At 40.0% G+C, this 12,808-nt stretch overlaps 3 protein-coding genes across 3 annotated transcripts; 1 reads left to right on the top strand and 2 right to left on the bottom strand.

The window, feature by feature from the left end:
* Nucleotides 1-5,392: 5,392 nt before the first annotated feature.
* On the bottom strand, nucleotides 5,393-6,709 carry LOC140997379 (GTPase IMAP family member 9-like). Its single transcript, XM_073467363.1, has 2 exons — nucleotides 6,604-6,709; nucleotides 5,393-6,503 (listed from the first exon to the last, which is right to left on the bottom strand). Exons 1-2 carry the CDS (start codon nucleotides 6,623-6,625, stop codon nucleotides 5,683-5,685), a joined length of 843 nt encoding a protein of 280 aa, XP_073323464.1. The 5' UTR covers nucleotides 6,626-6,709; the 3' UTR covers nucleotides 5,393-5,682.
* A 934-nt stretch (nucleotides 6,710-7,643) lies between these two features.
* LOC140996341 (GTPase IMAP family member 7-like) lies at nucleotides 7,644-9,704 on the bottom strand. Its single transcript, XM_073466716.1, has 2 exons — nucleotides 9,459-9,704; nucleotides 7,644-9,346 (listed from the first exon to the last, which is right to left on the bottom strand). Exons 1-2 carry the CDS (start codon nucleotides 9,478-9,480, stop codon nucleotides 8,502-8,504), a joined length of 867 nt encoding a protein of 288 aa, XP_073322817.1. The 5' UTR covers nucleotides 9,481-9,704; the 3' UTR covers nucleotides 7,644-8,501.
* A 2,025-nt stretch (nucleotides 9,705-11,729) lies between these two features.
* On the top strand, nucleotides 11,730-12,383 carry cldn31 (claudin 31). Its single transcript, XM_073466524.1, has one exon. It carries the CDS (start codon nucleotides 11,730-11,732, stop codon nucleotides 12,381-12,383), a length of 654 nt encoding a protein of 217 aa, XP_073322625.1.
* The last annotated feature ends 425 nt before the right edge of the window (nucleotides 12,384-12,808 follow it).

The raw sequence follows: 12,808 nt of genomic DNA, 5'->3' as shown, positions 1-12,808 counted from the left end.
TATACATGACAAGACACACAGTAGCTATACTTTTCTTATACGTGCATGACTAACCAACTGTGTATGAATAAATAAGCTAAAATATATACCTGACTAAATTAATATTTAGTAGAGTTTAATAATAATAATAATAATAATAATAATAATAATAATAATAATAACCATGTGGCATTTCAGTAAGTTTGTTTTCACCAAATATCAACATGTGTGTAGGGAGCCCAGAGAAAATAGTCCGCCTTTAGTAATCTGTCCATTTAATCTGGCACTGTTCAGGATTTATACTTAAACAGGTGTTTTCTGGTTTATGAGAAACCATTTGAATTTGAATCATAAAGTCGGTAAATACAGTTTCTAACTTATGTGATAGCTGGTCAGATTACATATTCATGCAGGTTTATTCCTGTTCCTTATTTAAACTATGATGCACTGTTGCCCTGTCTTTATTATTAGCAACATGACAAGCTCACTTCCCCAGGAAATGAGAGACAATGGTAAATATCCGCCGACCGATCGCATTTAAGTGAGTGAGCATTCTTAAGAGAGCAACCTCTCACTATACTGCCACTACTTCACTGTCAGTACACACCATCTACAACAACATGACCAGGAAAGGCCTCACAGAAATGAACTATAGGTGGGTCTGTGTCAGCCACATGTTAATTAAAGTCATTTTGCTTTATTATCTGGTGATGAAGCTGAGTCCCATTTCTTCACAAACTGTTTTGTACAAGTCAAATGATTTTTTTCTTAACATTTGTATCCATCGCATCAAGATTTTAACCCATGATAGGCGATCTCCTCTCTCTTTGACATTATCTAAAAGTAAAGAAACCCCTACAGGCTTGTTTCTTTGTCCAATAGGAAAGTAGTTTGGCCCAAGTTTGCTCTTCTATTCTTTATTAGCAAATTTCAAATTCAGTTGCAAGACTCAAAATCAGAGAGGGTAATGAGGTGTTATATATTCAGTACTTTTCTATTTTCAAAGTGTAACAATTAAATGTTGTCACATGCAGTATTTCCCATTTGTGATGACTTATGTATTCATGTGTTATATGGGTTATCTTTCAACTGTTGGAGCTCGAAAGAATAGTATAATTTACAGGTCAGGACACTCAGACGAACAGTTAATGTCTTTTATGCCTTTTAAAAGTCTTAAAGGTGCAATATGTAAGAATTTTGATTTAAGACATTCAAAAATGAACTAAAATTATCAACAGAATGTGGATAAATAACAGTTTGGATATGATGTGGAAGATGTCCTTGTATTGTGCTAGAGAGATATATCTATTGAAATTAGCATGCTAACCAGTTAGCCCCTTGCCAGTTTGTAACAAGAGGTGATAGTCCGATAGTAAACAACACCAAGCTCAGCTAATGCGATTGCTAGCTGCATAGTTGACTGAGCTTACTAGCTAAATAGCAGCTATAGTTAGCAGCAGTTGGCAGTTACTCTGGTGATTTGCTGCCCCCTATTTGTTTGGAGTATGAATCTGACAGGTGGCCAATTCTTACATAGTGCACCTTTAAAGTGGTTATTACATTTAGCAGGATATTTTATGCACTCGAGCTCTCACATGTCTCTCAAGGTTCTGGGATTAGGCTCAGTTTTGTTGTCTTATTGTTGTCCTATCAAAACAATAAAACTGGAGATAAACTTGAATAAAGTAAAATACAATAGGTAGCACTGAAGGACAAACAAATAAATTAAAATAAATGTATTATATTTACAAAACAGATACTCAGTTATGTGTGTATACCATATATAGTATACTGTATAGGTAGAAGCGGTTAACTATCACAGTTGCAATTGACCAAAAAACATACTTTATTGTTAGGTTTTAGTTGGTAGTTACACATTTCTGCTACTACTCCAATACATTTGTAGGAGATACACTAATAATAAATGTAATTTATTAATCACTGGATTAATAAAACACTCGTTAATGGGGCACCACCTCCGTTATTTTGTCTATTTGAATAATCCGGAGGTAATTAATCAAATTCGACTGGACAAGTTTAACTTGTATCAATTTTAATCAATTTCAGATCAATTTATTCAATCTCATATATGAAGTAGTGAGATTCTACACATATCCATCGGTTCTCCACATTAAAAACAAACCTGCACAGACAACGACATAAGGTTAAATATGTTTATTGACTAAATAAGTCAGGTTAAATAAATGAAATGGCAATTTAAATGAATAACAACAGGTAACAGGAAAAGTGAAATAACTAAGTAATGGGTTATTAGTGGAATATAGGCTGATGGTGAGATCATGAGTTAGGGTGAAGCATTTAAATATTACGGTAGTAATTTTAATACTAACGAGACCCTAAACGAATTTCTCTTAAGCTACAAGATCAGAACCAGAGCCATATACACCATCTCATGTATCATGTGTGAATCCAGCTGTTGTGAGTGATGGAGAGCCTACTTTCTTAGCAGAATGGTTGAGTCTGCGGCGGCGGATTCCCTCGGGTGATCTGCGGCTCTAGCAGTCAGTCCCGGTCCAATGGCCGGGTTCAGCTCGTCCGGTATCAGTCGGTTGGGCACCTCGGTCCGTTGTCTTAGGAAGAGGGCAGCTGGTCCCGTACCGATCCGGTGCAGATCTTGGCTCAATGCCCAGCGGGATGATACCGCTAGCGAGCGCTGGGGGCTTGTCACAGAGTCTGTCTTTCGTTGGAAACCGCTTGCACGGTCTCGGACACAGCAAGTTGCTGTAGTGTCTTGATGATGATTGTGATAAAGATGTTCTTCTTCGTTTCTTCGAGTGGTTCTGGCGAGAGGCTCTGACTTTGTAAACTAAATTTAACTTCTTGAATAAAATAACTGAGGATGATACGTTGATCAGGCGGATCTTCCGTTGTTAGTTAATGCAAGATAATCTAACTTAAGTTCACTTCTTCAAAAGCAGGTTACGATACTTAACGGTATAAAACAAATTAAAACAGAACTTCGTTCTGGTACAAACTTAATAAAAGAAGCTAATCAATACTGCGAAAAAATATAAAGTGAGAAAAATCAACGCGTGAGCACTTCTGTTGAGATCGCTGTCTTGGAGCGTGTTTCAAAGTAAAGTAAAGAGCTTCAAAATAAGTTACAAAAGAAAAACTTAAACAAACTAAAACTAAAAACTGAAAATAAAAACTACTTTAAAAACTGAACTGAAAACTGAACAAAAACCGAACTGAACCGAGAGACGTGATCTCTCCGTTTTATTATTCGCAAATCGAGGCGTGTCTAGGCGGGGCTTACCGGCTTTTGTCTCCAAGATTTAAACGTTACAAAACAGTGCTTCACCTTCTCACAGATTCTCACCATGGCTTAATAGATGTACGTTGTCTATCATGAAAATGATTATGACGTGATTAAACATTAATTATACATATTCAGCTTAATACTTGTTAAAACAAAGACATATCAGAGTCATTTACTGGTTATAACCATGAACATATTAAACAGAATATTTCTCGTCCAACTGTATCAGGACTCACCATCAGGAGGTGCTGTGGTTCCACCGAACACAGTACAGATTAAACATTAAAATTTGATTTCAGTCAATCTTAATCGTAGAGAAACGGGAGAAAGATCAGTTTTATGAGCTTCTCTTACTGATTCTTAATGTGTTAGAATTAAGATTGTGAGATACTGACTTAATGGTTAATTAGAAATGGTCTGAAATCTGGAAGAATACAGAGGCCATTTGAATGGAATGTGACCACAGATAAGGATACCAGGCATATGTCGTAAATTACAGACGGGAGTATCACATAGAACAACTCAGCAGAAGGTGTCTGATGTCCACTCTGGAGAGTGTGTTCGTGGATCAGAAGTAAGAGACAGAGAGAAAGAGGGAGAGATCAGACATGTTACTTAATTTCCAAATGTAAAGACATTGTATTAACACATTCTGATGACCAGTTCGTTCGTCCCTCCTGGTGAACTGGCACAGGACTCAACATGACCTGTGTGAGGAGTATTTATCTGTTTTGAGGGGAAAGAGAGTTCAGAAATGGGAGTTTAGTTGTAAATTAATTAAAACTGTCCTCATTTGAAGTCTTTATGGTTCAGAGAAGCACTGTCCTCTCTGCCAGGTCAGCCTGGAAGACGCCTCCTTCCTGTAAATCTTCTTCATCCAGATGAAAAGGGTTAACAAGAACAACAGGGCCTCAATTTAATGCAGAGGCGATGGCATAAGTTCCTACACATTGTACAGGAAAAAGAGTTTTGTTTGTGGTGCGACCGCATTGACAAAATTACATTTAAATGTGTTCAGCATCAGAGATAATGACAGAATGAGTGATGGAGAGTGGCAGACAGGAAGTAATGGCAAAGCTTTGGATTGTGCAGTGTAACAAACAAAGCTGGAAGTTTGGAACAATACAGGATAAGTCCTACACAGCATTTTATAATTCAGCTGTGATTTATTTCTAATTATCATATATTGTTTCACTAGACTGGAGGGATACAGATAATAACAGTTCCTAAATAATGCTACATTTGTGTTTTTACTTGAGAAAAACAGAGGTCAAGGAAAAAGTATTTTCAGGAACATGTAGGCCTATTGCCTAAAGTGGGCCTACTTAGGAGATACAATACTGTACTTATAGTGGACTTCAGCAGCCTGAAGTGGTTCAGGTTTACAATGTTGATATTGGTAGTGCTTTTAATGTAGTGATGTAAAAGAAAAAAGAAAGAAAACAGACATTTCACAAAATACAATTATTCATGCTGAGAGATAGAAGAGAAGATCGATACCACTTGCCTGTGTGTACAGAAGGCCTATTTATGAGGCTACAGCCAGCAGCTGGTTAGCCTTAGCAGGGACTAGAAACAGGGGGAACAGCTGGGCTGGCTCCGTCCAAATCTGATTAAATCCACATACCAGCACCTCTACAACTCACTAATCTGTTTATCCATGCACAAACTGAAGTATAAAAGCGACATGTGGTGTTAATGTGCTGAAAGTGGTATCGATCTTAGTTAAAGTAAAAAAAAACTTTAAAAAGCAGTAAACACGATCAGTTTAAAACTTCATTTTTAAAATTTCAGTTATATATATATACACACATATATGAGACTATATTTGTAATTTATGTAGTGAAAAATTAGGAATTAGATCAATAAATAAACCAGATATTGTGCCTTTGCAGAAAAAATACCAAAACAGTATTGCTTTTATGGATGAAGCACTCATCGTCTCCTGATTAAAATATCTGTATCTGTTTAGTGTTTTCAGATAAGACCTATGATGTTTCTGTCAGTGCCAGCTTATGCTATGAATTCACCCTGACTGGGTTTATCTCAAACAAGCACCAGTGTGGAGCCTGGAAGCTTCCATGGGTATTCCTGCTCTCATAACTGGATTATTAGAACATCAAACAACACTTTTTGGAAGTTGTGGTCACATTGTTTTATTCTTGCAAGTCAAACATTAAACATTATATAGTGTTGTCAACACACAATGGTATCCTGGATAAGAGTGTACATTTAAAAGAGATGTCGTAGCTGTTTCAAGGCAGGCAGGCTGTAACTAAACTGCATGAATATACATCAATGAAGTGATGAAATGCAATGAAATCTTACAAATTACGCAAATGTGCATCTGAATTTGAAAAAGCAATTAAATGACCTGACTTCAGAACTTTGCCAAAGTTTCATGGCATGCTTGACACAACTTAGCTGTCTTTTGTTTTAGGTTTCATCCACCACCCGATGGCTTTAGAGATCCCTGCGCCTGCAAACATTAAAGCTGACCCAGTGGATGTTACTGCAGGGCCTCTAACTGCAGCTGTGAGGACTGCTGCCGCAAGCAAGTGATCAGCTGCCTTGTCCACAGTGTTTCCCCACCCTCTCCGCCATTCATCCGATTCCATTTTTCTCTGGGCCTCTGCGTTAATGCAGCTGCTATAATGGTTACCATTTAACTGCACTATCTCGTCTATCTTTTCAAAGAGATCAGCCACCTGAGTGAGATTTCCTCTGCATGTGTTGTCAAACACAACGTACCCAGCTGTAGACCTCCTGATGAACTCTTTGTGCTCAGAACTTTGGTTTAAATAAGCCTCAATAGACTGATCCTTGAGCTCATCTCCCCGAGTGAAAAGCACCAGTGTGTACTTTGAGGCTTCCGCACCAAAGTTGTTATTTATCCACTTGACGGCGTTTTTCTCCTCCTCTGTGAACCGTACATCCAGTCTGACCACCAGCAGGAAAATATGCGGTCCTGGCACAGACATCATGATACATTTCTCTATTTCACTTTTCAACTGGACCTCTGTAGTCGATGTGTCAGAGATGCCAGGGGTGTCGACGACACTCACAGTTCTTTCATCAGAGTGGCAGCTCTTTTTCTGACACGTCTTTGTCACAGAGGACAATCTCATTCCTGTGACAAAATCTTCTCGTCCCAGGATAGTGTTCCCTGTTGCACTCTTTCCTGACCCAGTCTTCCCCAGCAGGACAATCCTCAGGTCTCTGTTTACTGGAGAGCTGGAGTCTGTGGACAAAGAGACAGTGAAACAGCTTGTATGAATTCTGGGGTTTTAGGTCAGCTTATAAGAAGTGCATATGTCTGAGTCACATGTCTGTAAAAATACCTTCAGTTAAGCTTAAACCCATCTTGTTGTAGAGAAAGAAATACCAGGAAACAGAAACAGATCTTGCAGCTCACAAAACGTCTGCACTTGTGTGTGATAGTCAGACCTCCCTCTCTCCCCTTTTCTCTCCCTCTCCGCCTCAGTCGTTTCCTGAGAAATGAAACTCTCTCTTTCCTTCACAGTGGCTTCCCGAAAATTAAACCAACCTTCCAGAGAGCAACTGGAATGGCTTCAAAACATCATTAAAATTGCTTAGATGGAAACTTTGACATGCTGAATCTAATCTCAGCTTTATGACACACTCTTGAATTAGACTTGGCATTTTTAACGCATTTTGTGTTGCCTTTTGTGGACAGAAACCAGAGATCTAGTCAACAACATGAGTTGACAATTTTTTTTTATTGCTGTGTCTCATTCACTGATAATCAACGTTCAAGGTTAATTTACATTGGCACTTTGTAATACAGCATTTCACAGTGAAATGCAGCCTTCAGAACACACAGAACACAACCAATGAAGCCAACCAATCAGAGGCAGAGCAGGGCCCATCAGGGAGCTGGGGGGGATAGAGAGGGATGCCAGGTTAACAAGGGGGACGGCGTCCACCCTCATCCCCCCTGAAATCACGTACCCCATTATAATCATACTATACTCATTCATTATACATGCATTATAATGCATTGTAAATGTAGGTTACCAATGTTTCTGTCCTTACAGCTCTGAGAGAACATGTCTTTATTTTCGTTTCTTATCAGATAAAAAATGCATTTTTCCCATCTCTTAGATAAACTCATGTGCCTGCAGTTTGATCATGTGGTCAAAGATCAGTACACAAAAGTATACAAGTACATTTTTGTGTTGTGTTTCTCTACATCGTCAAGACCCTTCACTTTACTCTGATGGGTTAACACTGTGGTGTCATTAAAAGAAGTTTCAAAGGTTTTTCTTTTGAGATAAGACCTACGGTGGTTCTATCAGCGCCAGCTTCCTCTAATAAATTCACCCTCACTTCATCAAACATCAAACATCACATCTTAAGGTTGATGTTGCATTGTTTTATTTAATTTTTACAAATCAAACAGAAAAATGACAATAGTGTTCTCCACATTAAATAACAATATTGTACAGCATCGACAATTAAAATGTTTGTCATAATAGGCTCATTTACTGGTCAAAGCAGCAAGGCAGTGCTAATGAAATCACAATAACATTCTGACAAGAAAAGAAAATTGAAGTTGCACTCATCTATGAAATAGCAATAAATAGAATGAGTTTAGAAGTTTGCTTCACTTTCATCATATAAATCAGATTTAATATAAAAGGACTATTGACTGAGCACCCCAAGAATAAACCCCTGATTCAACAATAATGGCTTATTTTAACTTATTTCTTCTCAAAACATTTCAAGTTATGTCATTAATGTCATCTAATAAAAACTGATAAATATTATTTTAGAAAAGAGTTCATTTGCATATTAATTTTAGCTTGAAACTGCAGCTTTTATCTCGGGTACATTATATAATAATGTAATTTATTTAAGGTCAACATGAGATGTTTTATATTTATGTTGTGAAACCAACCGGAGTAATTGTGACCCCAACAAAGAAAAAATATGTTTTAATCTGTGTGCTCTGCATCTGTGTCTGTGACTGATGATGCCCCTAACCCCCCCCTGTGCTTTTGACCTGGGTCCCACAGGACATTACATACATACGTTGGTATCTTTAAAAGCACTGGTTTATAGAGACAAAGAAAACAATGTTATGAAGTCATTAGGAACGACAGAGGAAGAATGATAGAATAAAGCACCTGTGAGATATGATCAAAAAGTATACCTCTGAGGTTTGTGGTCCCCCTGCCAGGAGGGTTAAGGTTTAAGGGTCATGGCTTTACACAACTTAGCTGTCTGTTGTTTTAGGGCTCACCCACGTCCCGATTGCTTTAGAAATGCTTCCAACTCCAGCCACTATTAAGGGCCCAATGGATACAGCAGCTGCTTCCTCTGCTATTATAGCAGCACCAGCTACAGGAGCAGTGGTGACTGCTGCTGCCACAAGCAACTGATTACCTACAGCCTGCAAAGTGTTTCCACACTTTCTCCGCCATTCATCTGATTTCATTTTTTTCTGGGCCTCTTCGTAAATGCTGCTGGTATAATGGTTACCATTTAACTGCACTATCCTGTCTATCTTTTCAAAGAGATCAGCCACCTGAGTGCGATTTCCTCTGCATGTGTTTTCAAACACAAAGTACCCAGCTGTAGAACTCTTGATGAACTCTTTGAGCTCAGAACATTGGTTTAAATAAGCCTCAATAGACTTTCCCTGGAGCACATCTCCCCGTGTGAAAAGCACCAGTGTGTACTTCGAGGCTTCCGCACCAAAGTTGTCCTTGATCCACTTAACAGTATTCTTCTCCTCCTCTGTGAACCGTACATCCAGTCTGCTCACCAGCAGGAAAATATGTGGTCCTGGCACAGACATCATGATACATTTCTCTATTTCACTTTTCAACTGGACCTCTGTAGTCGATGTGTCAAAGATGCCAGGGGTGTCGACGACACTCACAGTTCTTTCCTCAAGTTGAGCGGTTGCTCTTTTACAATTTTTTGTCACAGAGGACGGAGAGATGCTTGAGGCAAAAGCATCTTGTTTCAGGATAGTGTTCCCTGTTGCACTCTTTCCTGACCCAGTCCTCCCCAGCAGGACAATCCTCAGGTCCCTGATTACTGCAGAGCTGGAGTCTGTGGACAAAGAGACAGTGAAACAGCTTGTATGAATTCTTTGTTTGGGACAGATTACATAAGGAGTGTAAAAAGCCTGAATAATTGTCTACACACAAGTAAAGACACTGACCTTTGGTTGAGCTTAAAGGCATGTTGCTGTCGCGAAGTACCACAAAACACAGGTAAACCTGAATTTCAACAACAGAGTCCGTCTGTGTGTTTCTCAGCTTTATCCTGCAACTTGTCAGTACTTATGTTTGGTAGTTACACCTCCCTCTCTCCCCTTCTTTGTGTCTCCGCCTCAGTGGTTTCCCAAGAAGTGAAACTCTCGCTGTCTCTCTCCTTCACAGCAGTTTCAAGGAAACTGTTGACATGGCTTCAAAACATCATTCAAATTGTTTCCACATGCTGAGTCTACATCAGGTGTTTCACACAGTTTTAAAGAAAACTAGCTCATTTGCGTCGCCTTTTGTAGACAGATACCAGTGACCTAGCCAACAATATGAGTTGACTAAATGTCCTACTTTATGTCCCATTCACTGATAATGATCAACGTTCAAAGTTTATTTTTATGGGCACTGTACAGCATTGTGCAATGAAATGCTCCTCCATTTTGAACACATGTTGAAACTGTAAAAATGAGACAAAGAAATTTAGAATACTTTTTTTTAATTGTCTAAAAATAAGTATGAAAAGAATCAGAAAATATAGAATAAAGAAATAAAATAACCCACTGCACACACACACACACACACACACACACACACACACACACACACACACACACACACACACACACACACACACACACAAACAAACAAGTGTAACATTAATATGAAAAGAAATAACGTACAGTAGTGGTGGCAATAAGGTAGGAGACTGTTGCAAGGGTAATAATAGAGCAACGTGTCAGGAAAGAAACAAAAACTTTATAACAAACGCAGCACAGCACAAATTCACAGATGCACTGTATTTTTATGTATACAACATGTATTACGTGTCCTAAGGGGCAGCTGAGGGACGAAGACACAAGTCAGGATGTCTGAAGACAACATCCCTGCAAGCCTGGACCCTCACCAGTTTGAACTCAGAACCAACAGATCCACAGAGGATGCCTTATCCACTGCCCTCCACTCAGTCTTCACACACCTTGAAAATAACAACAGCTACATCAGGATGTTGTTTGTTGACTTCAGCTCAGTATTCGACACAATCTCACCATGAAGCTGACTTGAAAACCCAACAATCTGAGTACAACACTCTGCAGGATATCGGACTTCTGCACAGGCAGACCCCAGACAGCTTGGATTGGCAGTCACACCTCCTCTACGTTCAACCAACAAACAAACAAACAGACACAAGTGAAAACATAACCTCCTTGGTGAAGGTAATAATGAAGTAATGAAGTGAAATAATATTGAAGTCAGTGTGGGAGTGGTCTCTTGTGCCATCTAGTGGCTCTACAGGGCAACTTTTCATTTACCCTCCTGCATGCTGTCAGGGTCCACATAGCTCAATACATTTTTTTCACCACAATAAATTGCTATCTGTAAAGGCCATTTCCACTGCTTTTGGTGGTTTTGCACTATAATATGTGTCATGTTGTGCTAGTTAGGCTCCAATCAGCTTTTACCTACTCCTCTTTAGCTCCGTCCATTGCCTCAATCACTCCGACTCCAAGAAATAACAGCATGGTAGCAATAAACAGTGTCTGTAACAAAGTGTCCTTGTGCTGTCATTTTTTCCATAACTATCTGTGTTTGTGTGAGTGAGTGTGTGTGAGTGTGAGTGTGTTTAGTATGCAGTATTACACAGTGCTGCCCTCCTACACCCCTGTGTATGACATACAGAGGGACAAGCTGGCCACTCATAACAGAAGAAAGACACCAGCTACTCACATCACACGGCTACACCACCAAGAAACACGCAAAGGATCATCATCACGCCATCTGTGGACATCTGACCGCTTGATTACGGATTGAAAAGTGAGTTTTATTTGAGAGCATTTTTGAGATTTTTGCCTGAAATGTGAACTGGTGGTGAATTGCTTTAACTTAAGAAAACAGGTGCAATTGGAACAAGTTCAATGATATTATTTTTGTATACTTTAAATTGCACAATTATATGTTGTACTGCTCTTTAATAAGATCTATAATTACTTAAAATGTGCTTTTTAAATGTAAATTGTCTGAAAACTCTGTCATTACACAGGTGTTACTGAGAAGACCGGCACTCATCTCAACAACTCTCAATCACTGGATATCTTACTGAATATCTGTGGCAAGACTTTCGCTTACTGAGTGAGAACTCAACTCTCAGCAACCTCCTCATCCAGAGAGACAAGAAAAAATCAGGACTGAGGTTTGTCAAACGAACCTTTATTAAAGCTTCTTCAGCGGCCATGGCATCAACAGGTCTTCAGCTGCTGGGCTTGGTGTTGGCTGTGCTGGGTTGGGTGTTTGGGGCGTTGGTGTGTGCCGCTCCCCTGTGGCGCGTGTCTGCCTTCGTGGGTGGAGAGCTGGTGATCGCCCAGGTGTTGTGGGAGGGACTGTGGATGAACTGCCTGTCTCAGACCACAGGCCAGATCCAGTGCAAGACCTATGACTCCACCCTGGCCCTGCCCAGGTCTGCCCAAGCTGCCCGGGGCCTCACTGTTCTCTCCCTGCTCCTCTGCCTTCTGGCCCTCACTCTCGGGGTGGCAGGGGCCAAGTGTACTCACTGCATGGGTGACGGTAACCAGGCCTCCAAGGCTCGGCTGGCTAGGATAGCAGGGGTGCTCTACCTTGTGGCTGGCCTGGCCTACTTGATACCCATCTGCTGGACTGCCTACGCCATCATCCGGGACTTCTACGATCCAAACATTGCGGCGCCTTTGAAGAGAGAGCTAGGCCCTGCTCTGTACCTGGGCTGGGGGGCCTGCGTGCTGCTCCTAGTAGGGGGCGCTCTTCTGCATGTTGGCTCCTCTCCACCAGGAGGAAGAACGCTGCCTGTTTTCGGAGGAGCAGCAAAGGACAACCCAGGAGAGGGGAAGCAACAGGAAAAATCTTTCGTATGAGATCATTTTAATGGACATGTGAGGTACAAATAAACACAGAGGTCACAACCTCATCAGACTGACTGCAAGGTAACGATATATTGAATATATATACAGACATACAAACATCTTATAAAGCAGAGTTGGTATGTCTTTCTTTCAAGGAGCATTTCACCTGAAAATGAAAATTTAGTCTTTATCTACCCACTCTCACACTGACGTTAAGTCAGGTGAAGTCCCTGAAACATTTCTGGAGCTTCACAAAAAAACAGCGTTGCAGCATTCTCCTAAACAACTGAAGTTGTTGGGAACTTGCTTTAAAACATAAAAAACAACCACAAAAAACAACCAACCAAACAAAAAAAAAACCAACCCAAAAATGGCTCCATACAGCTGATCTGGTGTATTCTAAGTCTCTGTAAGCGCCGAGATCCAAAATTAATTTG

Source organism: Pagrus major, chromosome 1, assembly GCF_040436345.1.
Source record: "Pagrus major chromosome 1, Pma_NU_1.0".
Taxonomy (NCBI): Eukaryota; Metazoa; Chordata; class Actinopteri; order Spariformes; family Sparidae; genus Pagrus; species Pagrus major.
Note: the sequence above shows the minus strand (reverse complement) of the source record. Positions and strands in the feature narration are given on the sequence as shown.

Coding starts and splice junctions, on each gene's coding strand:
- cldn31 (XM_073466524.1), top strand. CDS start 11,730: ATGGCATCAACAGGTCTTCAGCTGCTGGGCTTGGTGTTGGCTGTGCTG.
- LOC140996341 (XM_073466716.1), bottom strand. CDS start 9,480: ATGCCTTTAAGCTCAACCAAAG. Junction 9,347..9,458: donor GCCTTTAAGCTCAACCAAAG/GTCAGTGTCTTT, acceptor CTTTGTCCACAG/ACTCCAGCTCTGCAGTAATC.
- LOC140997379 (XM_073467363.1), bottom strand. CDS start 6,625: ATGGGTTTAAGCTTAACTGAAG. Junction 6,504..6,603: donor GGGTTTAAGCTTAACTGAAG/GTATTTTTACAG, acceptor CTTTGTCCACAG/ACTCCAGCTCTCCAGTAAAC.